Source organism: Leuresthes tenuis, unplaced genomic scaffold (assembly GCF_036924035.1).
Source record: "Leuresthes tenuis unplaced genomic scaffold, fLeuTen1.0.hap1 SCAF_9, whole genome shotgun sequence".
Lineage (NCBI taxonomy): Eukaryota > Metazoa > Chordata > Actinopteri > Atheriniformes > Atherinopsidae > Leuresthes > Leuresthes tenuis.
In genome coordinates, this window is record NW_027325363.1 from 31,270,291 (window position 1) to 31,289,598 (window position 19,308).

At 39.3% G+C, this 19,308-nt stretch overlaps 1 protein-coding gene across 2 annotated transcripts; it reads right to left on the reverse strand.

The window, feature by feature from the left end:
• Positions 1-636: 636 nt before the first annotated feature.
• Positions 637-11,487, reverse strand: ywhae1 (tyrosine 3-monooxygenase/tryptophan 5-monooxygenase activation protein, epsilon polypeptide 1). 2 transcript variants are annotated; one of them, XM_072393060.1, is made up of 6 exons: positions 11,256-11,487; positions 9,696-9,895; positions 8,865-8,971; positions 5,246-5,452; positions 4,894-5,030; positions 637-1,797 (listed from the first exon to the last, which is right to left on the reverse strand). In XM_072393060.1, the coding sequence occupies exons 1-6, from the start codon at positions 11,317-11,319 to the stop codon at positions 1,742-1,744; spliced, it is 771 nt and encodes a 256-aa protein (XP_072249161.1). In that variant the 5' UTR covers positions 11,320-11,487; the 3' UTR covers positions 637-1,741. The 2 variants fall into 2 exon arrangements, with proteins under 2 accessions (XP_072249161.1, XP_072249162.1); XM_072393061.1 differs by having other exon boundaries at positions 637-1,794; positions 11,256-11,485.
• Positions 11,488-19,308: the final 7,821 nt, after the last annotated feature.

Here is a 19,308-nt window from a genome sequence, read left to right on the forward strand (position 1 = left end):
TGTCTGACAGGCTCCTCCACTTTCAGCTGAGAGTCTAAATATAGGCCAGCCAGTTCAGGCTGTGATGGGTGATGTAAGAGTGGCACAAAGTGCAACTGCAGCAGATGAAACTGAAACTGAGGAGGTAAAAGGTTAAGGCCGCAGAGTGAACATGCATGAGCGAGGGCTTGAAAAAGAAACAGGGGTACAGAGGGCTCGTATGATCACACACAACCAAGACTTTGTCACATTCAAGGCGCTTCCAGTAGAAAAAAGTAAAAGTCTGTTTCATCTTCATGCTGGTCACACAGCAACTCTGTTCATGTCATCAGACCTCTGACCATCATCTCCATTAACCGTTCACACAATAAGTGTAAATACACTGCAGAACCAAGGCATGTTTCACAAAGACTACAAACGGAACATATGCATTCATGATTACACTCAGTTGCCAACTCAGATTTCAGTAGCAACATCTGCTGTGTGGTGAGAGTGCACAGGGTTTGGAAACCTGTGCATCGTGCGTTTGAATCGTTAGAACAAGGCTGTAATACGGGGCCAGTTAAAGTACTCAATAATTAGTAAACAAATCACCGCCTGACAAAGGTATGCATGCATGCATGCAAAAAAACAACAACTAACAAGTAGGTTTGTATATTTTTTTTTAATTTAGATTGTTTATTGTTAATTCCATGCTGTGTTTCAGAAAGAACAACACAGATTCCCTGCCTGTGGCTCCAGTCAGATATCCAGTAGTACAAATCAGCTCCAAATTACACATAATGAAGTAAAACCAGAAGAGCAACACAGAAAACCACAAAAGAAAGAAAAATCTCTGATCGTAGAGGAGCTTTAGTAAAAAGCAGGGGAGTTGGAGCTGAAAGTAAGGTGTGGATTCATACAAGCTTTCAGGCTCTCCGTCCAGGTGCGGGGCCAAAAATGGGACTCATCTTTTATACAAGAAGGAGAACGCCCAGTTTTTCTTTTAGTAAATTAAAACCACCAGTGAGAGATGAATCAGCCTTCAGAGATTCAGCAAGTGTGCATGATTACAGTATTTCAGCACATAATACAGTCCAAGGACGACTAGAAAACATGACGATATAATCGCTATGGTGTAAAAGTTAAGCACTTCTTTGCCCCACATGGATATCACAATTTTTGCCAACTTCCTCTGAAAACTACATTAACAAAAAGGGCACCTGTTTTTAAACTGCCCATAAAATGGTAAAATAATCTGCAAGACATTTCACTAAAAACAGATAAAACAGCTCCCATAACTAATATTCAACATTATCAGTAATAAAAGTTAATTTCTGTAATTACATTAAGAAAAAAAAATCTCAATACATCCAGCAACTGATAAAAATATTGAGGAAAAAGCACAAACAAAAATACAACAATGAAAACAAAGATAACATTTTCAGAACTGCTTGTACCAGGACAAAAAACAGCTAACAATCCAGGGACCTCCGTCTTTATCTTTGTCTTTCTAACATTGTATTTCCTGTCTCAATTAAGTGGTATTTATTTGACTGTTAAGGGCTAATACAAAAATAAAAAAAGAAAGAACTTGTTAACCCCATGGCCCTGCTTTGGCCTTGGATGTGCAGAGGTGATGAAAAGGAACAGGAAGGGAGGAGGAGCAAAAGAAAGGTGACTCGCCAAAAGAGAGGATGAGGAAGACAAAGGTGGAGGGACAAGGAGTGCAAGGAGGAGGAGGGGGGAGGGTCTCAAGTAGTTGGCTGTCGGTGGCATAGTCTCACTGGGCCTCATCCTCAACGTCTTGCAGTGCCTCTTTGTTCTGTTCTTCACCTGATGGACAGAAAATCTGCTGTTAGCTTGTAAAACAACTCAGGTTTCAATCCTCAGAGCTGCAGACAGGAGTACAAAGTGACGTACACAATTGGAATGCATCAGAAGTTTCACTTGTGGGTGTCAAGTGCTTTGTTTGACAGTGTTCAATTATGAGTACATGCTCTCTAACAATACCACTGGATTATTCTTACTGATGCATAAGAGGCTTCATAATATGGGAGATGTCAGTAGGGGGCTTTGAACTAATTTGAGTTCTGTTGGGAAGCTTCAATCGCAAACTCAGAAAAATGTTGCTTAAGATTAGCACTAATGAGGCACCTTTAGGAGCATCAGAATTGACTTTTTTTCCCACAAAAAAAAGCCAAAAAACAAGTTGATTTTCCAGTCCGTCAATACGGTACCACCTTTCAAAAATGTTGGGAGGTAGGTAAAAAAGCAACAGAGAATACACAGAAGACAGTACTATCTATTGTAGTGAAATGATGTTATTTGTTTAAAACACCTGGAAGGCAGCATAAAAACAGAGCACAGTGAGAGGAAAAGGCAAACCAGACAACAGCTGTCACACAAAAACTTCGACATGCATTTACGTCAACTAATTCAACTCAGTGTTCTTACAGGAAAATAAAGAAAAAAGAAATTCCATTCAAAGCTACTGAACAGCACTTTACTTTAACTATACATGTTGTAACTGCATGTGGACACACTGTGTGCAAGCAGTCACACATGCCAAGAACATGTTCTACATGGCTGACTTGGTGTAAATACAAGTCACATAATAACACAACAAGCAATCATGTCGCAAACACAAACATGAGACAAGCTGAGCTGAACTATCCAAACTCAAGGGCGCCACTTTTCACAAGACTGTGGTGGAAGATCAAAGATTACAGCCTCCTACCAAAAGTTCAACCATCCTGATGAATGATTGACAAAGCAACAGGTGACTGGACTCAAATTAAGTCATGAGCCGGTGTTGAGAGGTGAAACAAGGTAGCCATACACAAACACAGAGCAAAGCATGGCTGAGCAACACTTACAAAGTTAACATGGGTAATATCCTTTAGGACCCTACAGCAGGGGGAATGAGAGAAAGTGTAGTGGTATGATTGCCACTTTTCGTGTGGGAGACCTGGGTTCAAATCCTCTGCATGAAAGGTACTACCTCCAGTAGGGGTCCTTAGGCAAGACCCCTTTACCCTATCTGCCTACCTGTAAGTTGCTTTGGATAAAAGCGTCTGCTAAATGCATAAACACAAACAACAACCGCTTGTGTTGCTTTGTTTTTGGTCAGTGCAGTTGCAGACAGACAAATAAATATTTATATATATATCTTTATATGTCTATGGTTGCAGACGGAGGCGTCCCAGTCCCACAGGAGGTAAAGCATGGAAGAGGAAGAGCTATTCCCTCTGAAAAAGTCAGCTGTGTGGGATTTTTTTTGGCTACCAAAAAAAATGACCAGGTCAAATATGTTTCACCACCTGTGGGATAACCACCCGGCGTTGTACACCAAAGGTAAATAGTAACTGGGTTAAGTCATGTCAATGTTTACCTAACATAACAATGAATTGGTAGAAAATACTTACCATGTCATTTGCCATTAAGGGTGTGCTACACCGATTCAGCATACAGTGCAACGGGACAAGTTAAGCCGCATTCACGTAATGTTACGTAAAGCCGAACATGTCTCATAGTAAGTTGTCAAACAGTTTCAGTGTCACTATGCAATGACCTGTATAAGAAAAAGTAATGTAATCTTCTAAAGGTTCTCAGTCAGTGAACATTTATCATTACCTCCTTTTGCTTTCTGTATCGAGTAAAAACTAGTAAAAGCACTATGGTATGTCCCTTTCATTTATTGCCAATTTATTTGTGGCACTGTAATTTAAAAATAAAACTAAACGATCAAAATAATAGATACATATTTTTATCTGGCCACATAAGATTAGTCCTGGTAAAGGTCCTGTAGCCTTTATATATGTTTTCTCTGAGAGAAGTACATAGTTAATATGTAGCATTAATTGATTGTTTACAGAGCAGATGTGATTTTTGTTGAATTCCAAATGGGATTATCATCATTTTTCTTGTACTTTTTGGTTACTTTACATTGTTGCTATATTATTTTGTTATGAGAGAAAATAAGATTAATGAAAACATCTGTGATGGTGTGCTTCACTTAACACTGGTGTGTGTGGAGGGGCAACTGATGTTTCTGCGCAACTGCCCTCACTCAACATCTCCCTGTGACAAAGAGATGTTACACAATTACAAACAAGCCTAGCTAGTTACCATGCTAACTTGGATATCTGAACAGCACAGTGCACAGATGACATGTTAGTTATTTTTTCTCTTTGATTTTATTTGAAAACGGCAAATGTCTGTTACATGTGGAGAAAGAGAAAACCACCTAAATAATCGCTGAGGTTTAAAAAAACAAAAAAATTTAAATAAAAACTATAATAGTGTTATTCCTCCAAACACAGTTGACAAGCAGGTGGCTAGCTAAACTTCATCAGGCCGTTTTAAGACAAAACTATGAATTTATTAAAAAGGGGATAACTAAACTGATTCCAGTTCAGCCACACGTTCACTGTGTGGACAGGAATGCTGCAATGAACTGCTTCCGCAGCTGGGCACATGGACCATGAGCGCAGCACTTCTCTTTTTTTTTTTTTTTTTTTTTTGAACAAACGAAAACGCGAAAATACTAACACCAGTAAGGTAATTGGATCTTGTTTCTTTGAAAATCTAAGTTACTGAACTTCTGCTGGAAAATAACCCTAATTTGTGGACAAGGATATGAAAGTAATTTCATAAAGTGAAGAAAAGCAATACATGCAAGAAATTAGTGACAAAAAAACAGGATCAATCAAGCTGATCACAGTTTGAATATATGTTATAAATCCAAAGTAAGAGAAGAAGCTCTTAGGTGGTTAACAGCATCAGTGAGTTAGTCGATCAGTGTCAGCAGCTACTCCCAGAACAAGAGGCTCTGTGGTAAGAGGAGAGCAGCTACAGGGAGATTTCCGAATTGCATTACAATAAGGACACTGTACAAGTGTTTTGAGGAGGACCACAGTGTAAGTCTCTCACCTTCTCCCTGCATATCTGAAGTCCATAGTGTCAGGTTGTCACGTAACAACTGCATGATAAGCGTGGAGTCCTTGTAGCTTTCTTCACTCAGTGTGTCCAGTTCTGCGATGGCATCGTCAAACGCAGCCTTCGCCAACCTGAGAAAACATGCTCTTTCTCAAATAGCTTCAATATCTATATCTATACACTTTCAATATCTATAATTAAAAGTGTTACTGGTTCAATTTTAAGCAAAAATGTTGTACAAAATCAATACATTAATGTTTGCCTATTAAGTAAAAGAGTAATGCTCTGCTTTACAAATGGGCATTAGGAAACAAACACAGTGACACTGTTTTGAGGAGACAGTCACCTGCAGGCGCGGTCAGGTGAGTTAAGGATCTCGTAATAGAAGACGGAGAAGTTGAGGGCAAGGCCAAGGCGGATAGGGTGTGTGGGTGGCAGTTCTGTCATGGCCAGATCCGTAGCAGTTTTGTAGGCCACCAGACTGTTCTCTGCTGCCTCCTTTCGGTTGTTGCCAGTGGCAAACTCTGCTAGGTACCTGTGGTAGTCACCCTTCCTATAAAAACAAACAAACAAACAAAAAAAACAACATGAAAAATCAACTTTCACAGGTATACAGAGAGATCATAATTCAGCTTTTAGTGTGAAAGCCTATGAAGTGTCAGATATCAGCACTGATAATGACGTTACCTTGAAGAAAGTCACATTCCTTGACACTTCTTGTCAGGACACTCTTTTATTTAAAACCAAAAAAACTACAAGTTGACAGTTTTTAAAAAAACATTCTGACTCATTCATTGAGGGAAACATCTGAGAAATTGTGATTCCTCTAGTTCTGCCTCAATAACCTACAACATAAAAAAGTCATGATTTTGTCTCCAGCAAACTGACCTTGATTGCTTGTAAATAACTGTTTGGTCTACTGCAACACAAGAAACAAACAACTGAAAAACAGAGAAACGGTGACACTGGTCCGCTCTAGGCTGGCACAAGAAGAAGAAGAAGAAGAAGAAGAAAGATGACCTGGTCCATAAATGATTGTGTGTCTGCAGTTACACAATGAATGACATTGGTTAGAAGCACTGTCTCTCTCTTGTTGAAAATATCAATCATAAGATGCAGAAAAATCAGTTATCGGTGGTTGTGAGAGTGGGTCTTTGCTTGAAGTTCAAACTTTAGCTAATGAATTAGCACTTAGCAATTTATCAGCAATTAGTAGCCACTGGCTCCAGAGACTACCTTAATCAACTTGATCAACAATGGAGTGAAGGGCAAATCTTAGATAATATATAAAGTTATTTTCTATGATCCACTGATGAAGCTATGGCTGTCAACTGACTCATGTCTGTGGGATCATTGAGGAACATAAATGTACATTCTTAAAGCCAATGATAATTAAGTAATAATTGCAAACGTATTTCTTATAGCAAAAACGAGTCATCTAAATGTGACAATGTCAGGATGGTTGCACGTTTACAAAGTGTCATCAGCACTGCAGCCAAAAGGCAGTTCAGTGGATGCAGCAGCACCTGCTTTGGTAAAGCAGTCCTCAGTTACAGAAAGTTGTATTTCGAAGTGTTTTGTGACATTACTTTTTGGCACACAATGTTTTATTGTGTTCTCCAAAACCTCACCAGGTTACTGAACTTTTTCTTCCATTCATGAAGCCTATCTCAAAATGAAGTGTTATTATTTATATAACAGAGCGTATTGTTACCTTTGATAATAGCTGTAATGTTATATCCTCATTTGTAAGTCGCTTTGGATAAAAGCGGCTGCTAAATGCATAAACATAAACAGAGCTTTTCTGTGTAGTCCATAAGTTGTATCAAATGCCACTTAATCTAACATAAAAGAAAGCAGAAGGCATCCATTTTCAGTTTTGTAGCATGTAGACAGCCACAGTTTTTGAGTGACTGACTTGGGCAGTGTGTGTGTATAATAAAGAAGGTGCAGGGCTCTTCATGCTTCAGAGGGAGACTGCACAGCTCTGCAGATACACAAAGCAAGCACAAATAAATTAACCAAAATGTCAGAACAAATTGTGAGCTTTGTGCCTTCTTAACTTGTGTTGAAGAGCTTCCATGGTGACGTGTTAGTTTGAGTGTGTATCTGTCAATATGTTGTTGACAATATATCGGTAAGGAAACCAGGCACATGATCTGATCCAACCCATGGCTCGAGTGCAACTAACAGTCAGTTTTATCTGAGTCCGATGGACCAGTCACTGCTGACGGATGACTGAGCTGAAAACCAGCTGACCAATCAATAAGTGCATTTTTAATAATAAAACAACTGCTATTGTGGTGGGAGGACAAACAAGACTGGAAAAACTCATTCACCAATATCTTAAGAATTATCTTAAATTCTGTCTTAAGTTGTTCTTAAGAAAACTCTTCATCAGATTCATTCATTTATTTTTAGACCATGAAATTGTTTGTATCTTTGTTCTGAGATTGATGAAAGCCAATCTCATAAAAGGGCATGAGACGGAAGGACTGTGTGCACACATCAAGCATTCTTTTAAGATGCCTATGGTGCGCTCCATTGTGGTGCAAGCATGTGTGCATCTGATTAAATAAAATCTAATTTTAAGCCAGGGGTCCAGGGCATATCCTTGATCCCCCAATAAACAATAACAAAAATCCACTGTTGTAGAAAATTTTAACTATCAAAAGATATGTACTAATGAGCCATGTGTCATCAGCTGCTCCTTATTCATGCTCACAGAGCTGTTCTATAAGATGAAGGAGTCTGTGCTCTTCCTGGGAAGCAGGAGACCACATTCATTAGTTGGTTCTAAGATTCCAAATGAGAGACATTTATGGCATGATACTGAATGTGGTTCAGGTATGGAAATGGATCTGGTGAGGGTGCTTAAATGTGCACGTGTGTGCAGTCTATGGCATTAATGGTGTTAGGAAGACCAGCAATAGAATTAAATCTCCTCATGACTGTGTTCTTCAGCTGCATGTGGACACTTTATGTTTTGTGAGGCCAGTTGATTTACTGCATCCATGACTTGCGGGAGAGCGCGGCCCATGGATGGCTGTGATGTGTCCCCTCGTCTCCCAGCTCCCGCTGAAATGTTCCAGTGGCCAAAAGGCCCAAGTTGGAGATAACCTGCATGTGTTGGAACAGAGTTGGACCGTCCACAGTGCTGGCTCTAAACAATTAAAATGATCCATGAGAACAGCTCTTGGTAGCCCAAAGAGTCTAAATAGGTACTCATCACTGTCTGCAAATAAATCTTAATGGTCATGAAAGATTTGCTCCCTCTGTGGGGCACGACTGCAGCAACAGTAAATATGCCATTTTGTGAGCAGGCCTGGGATGAAGTAAAGGCCACTTTGGCATATAAAAAGGGTGGAACCAATCTGATTAATTAACTTGTAAATCAAAGGGCTGATGTACTTAATTCCTTTTAAAATAACAAAATGCTTTGTAAATTTCAAAAAGTTGCTAAAAATATGACAAAAATATTACTGTAATTGTATTACTGAGTTTTAATGACATGCCCAACAGAAGACAGCCCAAACACCGATTCTGTTCAAACTTGTCAGCACTCAAATTTGCTTAAGAGTACTCCTGAGTGTTCAGAGGAATGAACGACCAATGTTTTCTCATCCAGGATTTGTCATGAAAAGTGCACAATTAGAACTTAAGAACAAATTTGTTCTTAAGAACAATGAGGCTCAGTGCTTGGAGAGCTTGTGGTCAATTGATTATATTGTGTCTTGTTACTATCGATTTCAGTCTTGTTGTGACAACAAATATTGCTTTGTCATGATGCAAATGTGCATTTAATGTAATCCTAAATGACAGGAGCGGGACTTCTCTGTTAGTTTTTTTCTTTAATTTGTGAGTTTACCTCTGAACTGTGAACATGTTCAGCCCTCATTTTGCGCACTAAAGAGGATTTATTTATTGATCTATCTGGCATTTCATTCAGGGCAGAAGGTCCTTACATTTTGTTGTAGAAGACCTTAGACTCTCCCATGACAGCAGAAGGGAGAAGGTGCCTTTCCAGTGCATCCAGAATGTCACCACAGATAGACTTCAGTTCCTTCTCAACCTGCCAGAAAAGAGTCAATCATTTATTCAGCCAGAAACATTGATCACTTACTAACTAAACTCTTCTTCAAAAACAAATTCTTCTTCTTACTGCTGTTAGGTTGCAAATGGCAAAAAGAATGTGCATGGCATAAAACTAGCATTTTGCCCACATTCACAAAGATTCAAGTGGATCATCACCACTAGAAAAACAGCCATCTCCACATGGATAACATATACATAAAGTTATCCATGAATGCTGACGTCCACTGTAGCTACTTTATTTGGACCATTCTCTCACTCTTTAACTCTGTGCCCACAACAATTTATATTTCCCCTTGGATTTCCGTCAGGGGATACAGTATCCACTAATAGAAACAAAGGTGTACTCATCTCTGCATACCATCAGATGGCTGACTACAGTCCAGCTGCCTCTCCCATCCCCTAACACACTCTGGCCTCTCCCAGAATGATAACAGCTCTTATTTCCCTTCATAAAAGCAAGAGAGAGTGGAGGGAGGACTACCCAGGTATGACTCAGATGCAGTCTGTCTGGTGCTCAATGGTGTGCACCATTTACAAAAACTTGTGATCTAACATTCACAAAGCAAATCTGAGATGCTCTAAAATGAGCAGATTATTTCAGAAAAGGAGGCACTGAGGAATAATTAGAAATATTTGCAAAGTCTAAACACAAATTCTAATCTTGATCATATACAGTGTTATCAAAAGACTGAGTGCTTTACCGTTTGCCTGTATTCTCGGATCATCTTCAATTTCTCTTCCCCACCCTTGCTCTCTTCCCTCTGTTCAATACTGCTGATTATCCTCCAAGAGGCTCTTCGAGCTCCAATCACATTTTTGTAGGCCACTGATAGTAGGTTCCTTTCCTCTACTGTGAGCTCCACATCCATGCCTGCCACTTTCTTCATAGACTCCACCATCTCTGTCGAAGAGACAGAAGTAACACGGGTTTTGAGCACTGAATTTTGCAACATTTCATTTTAATCTTGTTTCTACAACATCAAAATTGCATCATGATGGAAGACTTGATTAGCTATGAAGTTTGTAATGGTGTTGGCTGACCACATAACAGTAAAAAAAAAAGATATGATGTATGAAGTATAAAGTACTGATTCAATTATTGTCTATCGGATCTAGCTTCACATAATTACTTCAAATACTGGTATATTATAAGGGTCTTTGTCTAAGCAAAACCTTGCATAATGAATGGGGTATTCTGGTTTCCAGAATATCAGGTCATATTTGAGAGCTTACAGAACATGTGAGACCGGTTTGAAAGCCCTAAACCTCCACCAAACCACAAACAAATGAGCATGGCCATCATTGCTGGCTGGTGGGGTATAATGAGAGTTACTAATGTAATTTGGTCAATATCTAACTTTTCCCTCACTGATGTACCCTAAAAGTTCATCCTTCAGCAACATGTTAATATATGTTCACTCACTGCTGAGCAACACTAACTATTCGATGACATTCCAGTACCGTAAACATTTAGAGACTAAACCATAAATCCTTCGAGGTAGTCTGGGTCCAAATCCCATGAATGAGTCATGGTGCATTCACTTAACGTTACTGGGCAACATATGACCGGTGACAAATCCACTCGTCTAAAAACAGCCTCCACAAGGCCTGTAATGGTATGACAGTGACAGGAGTGTACGAGAGATGAAGAGGGAGTCATTTTCGCCAATCGATCTGTGCAGCCTCCTTGCAGGGGAACACCCCACCAAAATGAACAGCTGCCCTCCCACTAACACACCAGGCTTCAAACAGCGACTGCCTCCGTGTTAAAAACCGACAAGTATATGTACCAGAATCACACAGAACTTATCAATTTACAAGAACTACAAAGTCAGTCACGTCATATTCAATGTTGCTCATAGTTGTTCCGAAGAAGTAGCTCAAGTCTTCAGCTATAGAGCTAGCATGGTGCAGGGGAGGTAACTCCTGACAGCTCACGCTTCACTACTCCGCCATTTTGTTGTAGCACCAGCGCTAACGTTAGCCAGTGTCTACAACATTCCTACAGTTTCAGTGCGGCAAGGATACCTCCTTGCACTGGCTATTGATTTTACGTCGTAATAGTTTCTTGTGACAAACAAGCATATGCCGTGTCAATAAACGATTAGCTCAAAAACAGCTGTAGTGGCCAGGTTAGCCTATTAGCTGACCACAGCTAACACTGCTAGCCCTGCTCTGTTAATGTTAGCTTGCTCACACAGGGAAAAAATCCGAGCGGCCAAGATGTCCCACTCAGAGCCGATTCTTAGATTGTGACTTACCGTCATATCGCTCTGCCTGTTCGGCAAGTTTTGCCTGATAAACTAGGTCTTCTCGTTCTCCCATTGTGGATCGAGATGCAGCTACAGTTGCAAACTAACAAATCAGCGTGACAGATCTTTAGTGGGAAAACACGGTGATGTGCCAGGTCTGTCGGTGGTTCCTACAAACAAACTGGTCGTTTAGTGGCGTTCCGCCCCACCAGCAGCGCTGTGTTAAGTTAGAGTAAAGATGGCAACCAGTCTCATCCGGGGACTGAGCATACGCACACGATTCAGCATAACGTCCTCCAACAATATTTTTATTTCATGATTTACTACAACCTCGTTCATGAGAGACAAATACTCGGTTGAATTGAGTTTGTTCGTGCCACCTGAAGTTTAAGAGTTGCTCTGTTAGTTGTTTGAGGTCCAGTATAAAGTATACAATACATTAATATTCAGTCTTTTCAGACATTAATAAAACGCACAAACTGTTAAGAAGCAAGATTCAATTTCATGCTGTAAGGAGATCAGAACTGTGCAACTGTCTGTCAGGACAATAACACTTTGGATACAAAAGTTCAATTCAGTTTTATAAAGAGAACACCAGATCAGCATTTCAAGGCACTTAAAAGATGATAAAATTTATCCTGTTGTCGGCAGAGTTCCGATGTAAAATTTTTCTCCGTTTTATTCCTGAATGAAACTGCTTCAGTCTCTTTCCCGCTTTTTAAATCCAACTTCAGCTGCTGAACACATTTCAAGGTGCCTTCAGCTATTTTTAAACAGTCTAAAACGCTGAAAATAATAACACAGGCTGAATCTTTTGACAGAAATCCATAAAGCTTCGTCCAAACAGTCCAACTCAAGCGGATTACAACCCAATTCATTATAATAAAATCATAATCCAATTAAACTAAATTCACTGAAATTCCAAATCAGTCCAATTCGTACAGAGCCAGTTTTAAAAAACTGTTGACTGGGTAAGGAAACCAATAGATTGTACAAAAACTTCTCTTTCACCATCCTGAGCATGCAGGAGGCGATGGTGGGAAGAAAAAGCCCCCTTTTTAACAGGAAGAAACCTCTGGCAGAACCAGAACTGGGAAGGGTGGCCACCTGCCTCCACCGGCTGTGGGTTGAGGAAAGACGGGTCAACACCATAACACCAGGCCAGGGATACCTGCTGAGAAAGAGAAACACAAGTTATTGACAGCAATAATGTCATATGTACATGGAAAGTAAAGAGAGCAGAGTGAGGAGAGATGCATCCTGGGAGGTACCCTACGGGATGTTTCAGTATCACCTGAGCCACCCCAAACTACAAGCTTTATCAGAGAATAAAAAAGCACCCTTCGATCAAATTAATTTCAATGGTGACCTTTGAGCTCTAATGGATCAATCAAACTAATTGACAGGTGATCTTTGACCTGTTTCCGGCTGCTGGGGTTGACAACTGAAAGTGATTTGATTACTTTTGAATAATACTAATAATACATTTTTGGAGAGAAAAGTTTGTGTTACCTTCGCTAGGTTACTTACGTGAGTGATGCTAATTTTACAAGGTTGGTTGTTCTGCCTTTGCAAATAGATCAACAAGTTGCCATTTCACTTTTACCATTATTGGACTCTAAGCACTGTCAGCACTAACCAGTTTTGTGAAATGTCAGCTTTTCCAAAGTACTTTTTATCTTTATTACCAAGTTTAGTTATTTTGAAAGGATATGTGTCAAAACCATGGAGACCTTAAGATTGAGCCATGTACCAGATCTATGAAACAACCACTAATTATGCTTGAATATGATCAGTCAATAGTAACAAAACTATCTCTACAAGAAACTATTCAAACTTGCAATTTATGTTAGAACCGATGGACTGGAATAAGTATGACTGAAACAGACATTGTTAAATAAACAAGATGTTATTTAAAAATTATTGAAAACAAGAACAATTGTGTGTGTGTACGGCTGTAGCTCAGGAGGAAGAGCAGTCGCCCACCAATCGGAAGGTCGGTGGTTCTGGCTTCCCCAGGATACATGTCGAAGCGTCCTTGGGCAAGACACTGAACCCCACGTTGCTCCCCCAGTGTATCATTGGGGGTATGAATGTGTGTGAATGCTTAGAAAGCACGTAGTTATATCCTAAGACGTGCTGTATGAATGTGTGTGAGTGGGGTGAATGAGGCATGTAGTGAAGCGCTTTGAGTGGTCAGCTAGACTAGAAAAGCGCTATACAAGTACAAGTCCATTTACAACAAAAATAAAAAGAATAGGAATAATAAATAATGTGCATTGTTTTTATTACTATAAATAATACATATTATATTAATGATAAATAATGATAATAATAAAAAGTAATGGTAACAGTAATAGCAGTAGCATCTTAGTATTAGCAGTAGTATTTTGGTAATGTTTTAAAACCTATCAATCAAAACAACTTTACATAATGTCACCTGACAACAAAAAGTTAACGGGGTTTAGTGAAATTATCACGTTAATGTCACGTTAGCATGTGTTAACATGCTAGCTTCAGTTACCAAGCTTTTCAGTTAGGTCTCTAAATCAATTACATTTTTAACATTAACATCGACATTTCATGCAAACCAAATGTAAACATAACGATGTCTAACAGTGTGCTTTCTGATGTAAAAAAAAAAACTTCTAAAATGCTGTTATTTCATTAACTTACCAGTAATTGTTGTTTGCGAGCAATTGAGTTCAACGGAGCTCCGTGCCTCGTGTGGAACTATTGGCGTATCCATAAAGTGTCGTCCGCCATTTTTAAAACGGGAGTCAATGGGAGTGTCATAGCTCTGTACTCTATAGCTCTGCTCACATCTGGATAGGTGGCTTTTGATATCTAAGGGGGGGGGGGGGGGGTTACAGCTAAAGTCAAGAGGTTGTGAGACATATATTTGTTGGATGTCTAAACAAGAGAAAGGGTTAGGGTTAATAGGAAAGGTTAAGTTTAGAAAATCCTCCTTTTTGACAGCTTCAAATATCGATTCCCTGTAATGTAAAGATCTGGGAGGTATTGTTTGACCCAGGAGTTGTCAGCAGTGTAAGGGTGGGGCTGAAACAGACAGTTAATAATGAACATTAGTGTGTCACCAAATCATGCTTTTGTTACTGTTTCAGTAAGAGACCTGGCAGTCCATAAGGCTTACATTTGGCAACATCTGACTGACCAACTCATACTGTGAGGGTCAACAGCCAGGGGCTGCATGAATCCACCATACTGAGGATTTGGGGGTGAAACAGATAGTTGATAATGAACATTAGTGTCTCAACAATCATGCTTTGTTACTGTTTCAGTAAGAGACCTGGCAGTCCATAAGGCTTACATGTGGCAACATCCGACTGACCAACTCATACTGTGAGTGTGAACAGCCAGTGTCTTTGTCTTAGTTCACAAGTAAACAGATTCGATAAACTTGCAACTAATCATAGGATGGGTGTAGAGTAAGTGTGAAGAATTGGTGTTTTAAAAAAAACAAAAACAATTTTCAATACAATTTTTAAGAAAAAAAAAACAAGACTTGAAATCCACAGACTCCCATTTAACAATTCTGAGGATATCTCAGCATTAGTCGGCAGTAAGTAAAAAGCCTTAATAATGAACATATATGTATGTATACTTATATTTCATCGAGACACATTTCTAACTGTTCTTCTGAACCCGTCGCACAGGAATTCGGTTTTGTATTACCACAATTGGACTACGGTACTGTTTCTTCAAATTTCAATAACCTTTGACAAAATAAATTATTCAATTAGGGAACAACATTTATAGCTACTTACAGATTTGATTAGTGGTGTGAAGGTAAGCTGTCAGTTAGGGTCACAGTGTTTTACACTTCAACTTTCCTTTCTCTTTATCATGTGCATTTATCAGCCTCGACATCACAGAGCAGTATGTGCATGACTGTGTGTGTGTTGGTGGCGTGCATACTTCCAGCTGCCCTGTTGTGAAACACTGCAGGCATCCCATGGTCCCATGGACAAACACAAGAGGGAAATGGTCTCGTGCAAATATACCAAACAATATAGAAACATTCAGTTGAATAAAACACTGAGAGTACACCTACTTTTCTTATTCATTCTAATTTTTTAACATCCAGCTAATTATGAGATATAATTATGAGATAGTTCATATGAGATAAGGAACATAGTAACATAGACAGATTATTCAACAAAACCCCTGAATCAGGTTCATATGCACAGGGGACTGTTAATGTAATCTCACACCAGCTGTATATCTGCATCTGCAATGGACAAGAATACCTCAATAAGATGGCTTTGTTGCCCCTCATACTTTGTTACTTTGCTGCTAAAAGATTTATCTACCTTTAGTTGACCAGTGTAAAGAACATTTCAGGAACACTGTTACTCATCCTTATAACTTACTCAACATTTAATTAGCTATATTCAGTGTGATCTTCACTGCAATTTATTATTAATCAAGGTAATCATACATAGCCAAAGACAAACAACGAAGTTTTCAGGACTGCAGACAGTTTCCCGTGTGTTAAATCTGAGGGAAACTTCATCTGAGAGCAAATACTAAACCAGACAGATTTGTCAGCCTACTCCAGGTAGGCTACTTCTAAATAAGAGTCTGCACACCTATTAACTAGCACAGAGGGAATAAAAGTTTTTTTTTTAAAACAACCTTATTCTTTCATTGTGCTGCAATTACAGCGGTAGGAATTTTCATGAGTGACGATGACTGTTGTGCAACAGCCCAGAAGTCAATTTCCTTGGGTTGTTTAGAGCTGATATTAAGAATTATTTAAGTAAAACAAACAAAAAAGAAAATGTAAAAAACTCCTAACAACATGCAAAGGAATAAACTACGGTCAAAATAACGTTTTCGAACAGTGTAACATGTTCCTAAAGCAAACAAAACTTATGCAACACCTGAACACCGAGTTACCCACGAAGTGGTCAGAAGTGTCAAGAGACAGATGTTTCTTTGTGATAAGATGATTAAATTAAAGGCAGCATTTAATAAACTTCAGAACTTTTTTCCACAGCTGGAAAATTATCACCATGAATTAGCATTTTAGTCACAGAGGCACCATGTACCTTCTCGAGAACATGAGAACAGGGTACACCCAAATGATTTGGCAACTACAGGCTTAGAAAAACTTATTTGGAGATAATGGTAGGTCACTATTTCAGCAGGGTCAGGTTCTCAGCCTGAGAACTACGAATGTTTGATTCCATCTTTCATTCTGAGTTGTCATTAATTTTCAGTTAAACATTTACATTAGATATGTGTAAAACATAGTTAGACGTACAAGTCATATCCTGCATCTGCTGTTACTAGTGAGCTGTTCAAATGTGGAGTAAATCTTCTCAGCAGCAAAAGACTGCAGCGCACACACTGAAATGTAGTCAATTTTTCCACAAAGCCTTGTAGGAGTGCAATCCAATTGTCCAACCAGGAACTGTAGAAAATAAGTCAACTTTCTGATGAATTACTCTGAAGCGGGGCCAGTGTAAAGTATTTTACAAGTGTAATGCTGCACTGTACAAACATGTTTAGTGTGATAAGTCAAAGGTGAAAGTGGATAACATTAGCCTCTGCTCTTCAATAAGACAGTTCACACATATTCAAGGTAAAATAATGTTGATATTGCAACATTCCAAAATACTGGACCTGAATCTGACTTAATGTCTGATTGTAGTTAAGCCTTTAACCAGCAAACAAGGCCTGAGTTTCAGAAGTGGGTTTCCTAAAGAAGTTTATTCAGCCTTATATAGTGACACATGTAGCATAATGTCATAAGATATAAGGATTTATCCGAAATTTCTCACTATCTGAATAAGCCTTATTTAACCTCGTTTTGGGCACCACCTTCAATCGAGGGAAAAATACAGAATTGTATGATTCTGGTATGTTAAATTAATAATAAATAATTAATTATTCATTAATAATTAATAGATTTCAGTCTCATATTATTCGCTACTCGTGAATTCTCGTTTGGCTGGACTCACAAATATGTAAAGAAAACATACAACACAACCGATTAATTATCGGTAAATATATGAATATTTATTAAAATGATGTGATCAAAGACATTAACCTTAAGCAGGCGTGGACTGGGACAAAAATTCGGCCCTGGACTTTTTGGTCCAGACTGGCCCACCACAATCCGTGCGCAGATACTGTGCCAACTCGGTCCGCTGATGTACTCTACATATAATCGCACAATCCCTTAATAACACTACTATACTGAATATTGTCCCTTGCTATTCTGGAGCATTGAATAAAATAAATGATGACCACACAGTATGTTGCTCACTTGCTCTTAAGAAGGATACTGGAGAAGGATTGTCAGTGGACTTGGCAAATGCCATGCAAACGAAGCAAAAAAGTGCGTGGCTGTCAGGAACCTGTGATGTGTTTTATTCTGAAGTCTTTTGGTCTCGTCATTTCCTGTTTTATTTTGAAATATTAACTTCCCCTCTCGTTTCAGGTACCTTGCTCTTCCTCTTGTGTCAGATGTCTAATTGTCTTCCCTGATTCCAAAGTGTTTCCACCTGTTCCCCATGCTCCCTCATGTGTTCAAATAGTCTGCGTTTCCCTCTGTCCTGTGCCAGTGTGTCCCAACTTCTCGGTTCTTCACCCTCGCGCCTTGAATCCCTCGTAAACTGCCAAGCCTTGAATCCTAGTGCCTGTGGTCGAGACACCCTCCTGCAGAACCTTTTTGTTTGTAAAACTTTTTGCCATAGCTTTAGTTCTAGCTGACGTAGTTTTTCATAGCCTGATTTTCGTTCCTCCGTTTTTGGAGAGATTTTCTATTGTTAAACTTTCATAGAAACCATCCGCTAGTGGAGCGCGTTCATTTAATAACTTCTTTGTTTATGTCCACCTCACCAGGAGAGCGAGAGTTAATTTGTAATCTTTAATAGCCTTTCTGTTTTCCTCCTAGAGTGGAGAGAGCTTTGTTTAGTAATTTTCATAGCACTCTCCTCGAGTATAGTTATCGAGGATAGCGCATCAGGAGTTTAACAGCCTGTTGGTTTGCTCTGTTCAGGTAAATCTCCTGTGTCACGATTAATAAACACCTTGTTCTGAAATCTCCCTGCATCTGTGTCCTGTGATCCTCTGGGCCTTGTCAGTGGCGTCCCTGACTGTATGAAAGCCACTTTCGAAGTTTGCCATCCTTGCAGCGGAAAACTTTCTGCCATTTGGGGTTACTTGTTGAGGGTGATGGTTAAAAAAATAGCTGAAGGGTGTCTGGTTTGGGATGGGTGAAATAATCAATTGGTGGTTTTGGGGTCTCTGGTGAGAGACATGATGTACTGGGCACAAAACTGGACGTGAAAAGTAGAGAAATAGTACGGAATATGTTTGAACACCCCTAATAAGTATGCAGATGTTTAATTGTAACAGTACTTAATGTCACGGTTTATGTTCTGTTCCATGTCTTGTCTTGTCATTTCCTGTTTTATTTTGAAAAAAGCACTAACTGTCCCCTCTCATTTCAGGTATCTTGCCCTTCCTCCCGTGTCAAGCGTCTCATTGTCTTCCCTGATTCCCAAGTGTTTCCACCTGTTCCCCTTGGTCCCTCATGTGTTCAAATAGTCTCCGTTTGAGTTGCATTACCAGCCTTTGTTTTAAACCATAGTTTACCTCGATCCATAGCTTCCACGAGCCTGCAGTGCTATCTTGTTTGTAAATTATTCTTATTCTTATTCATAGACTTAGTTTATTTATTCTATGCGGTAAGTATCATAGCCTTGTTTGTTCCTCCGTTTTCAAGGAGAGCCCTTTACTTTGCTCTGCCTGGAGATCGCCCTGCCTTGCTGTGTTCTTTGTTTGTTAATAAAACCCTCTTGGAATCCAAAAGACCCTGGGTCTGTGTCCTGAGTCCCCTGGTAACTGACAGTTAATCAGTGTTTCATTAGCTTTAGCCGTATAATGTGAAATGGGTCATTGTCTCCTTGTCTCTTATTTGATGTAATATAATCTGAAAATTTCCATAAGTGTTCAAAAAAAAAGCAAGGACAATAAACTAAACACTGACAGGAAAAAATAGGTAAAAGCATATTTGAACAAATTG

What these genes read in the sequence shown, in the direction of transcription:
- ywhae1 (XM_072393060.1), bottom strand. Translation starts at nt 11,319, where the DNA reads ATGGGAGAACGAGAAGACCTAGTTTATCAGGCAAAACTTGCCGAACAG. An exon ending in ACAGGCAGAGCGATATGACG is followed by an intron (nt 9,896 to 11,255) that starts GTAAGTCACAAT and finishes TCTCTTCGACAG; the next exon opens with AGATGGTGGAGTCTATGAAG. An exon ending in TTCAGATATGCAGGGAGAAG is followed by an intron (nt 1,798 to 4,893) that starts GTGAGAGACTTA and finishes TTTTCTGTCCAT; the next exon opens with CAGGTGAAGAACAGAACAAA.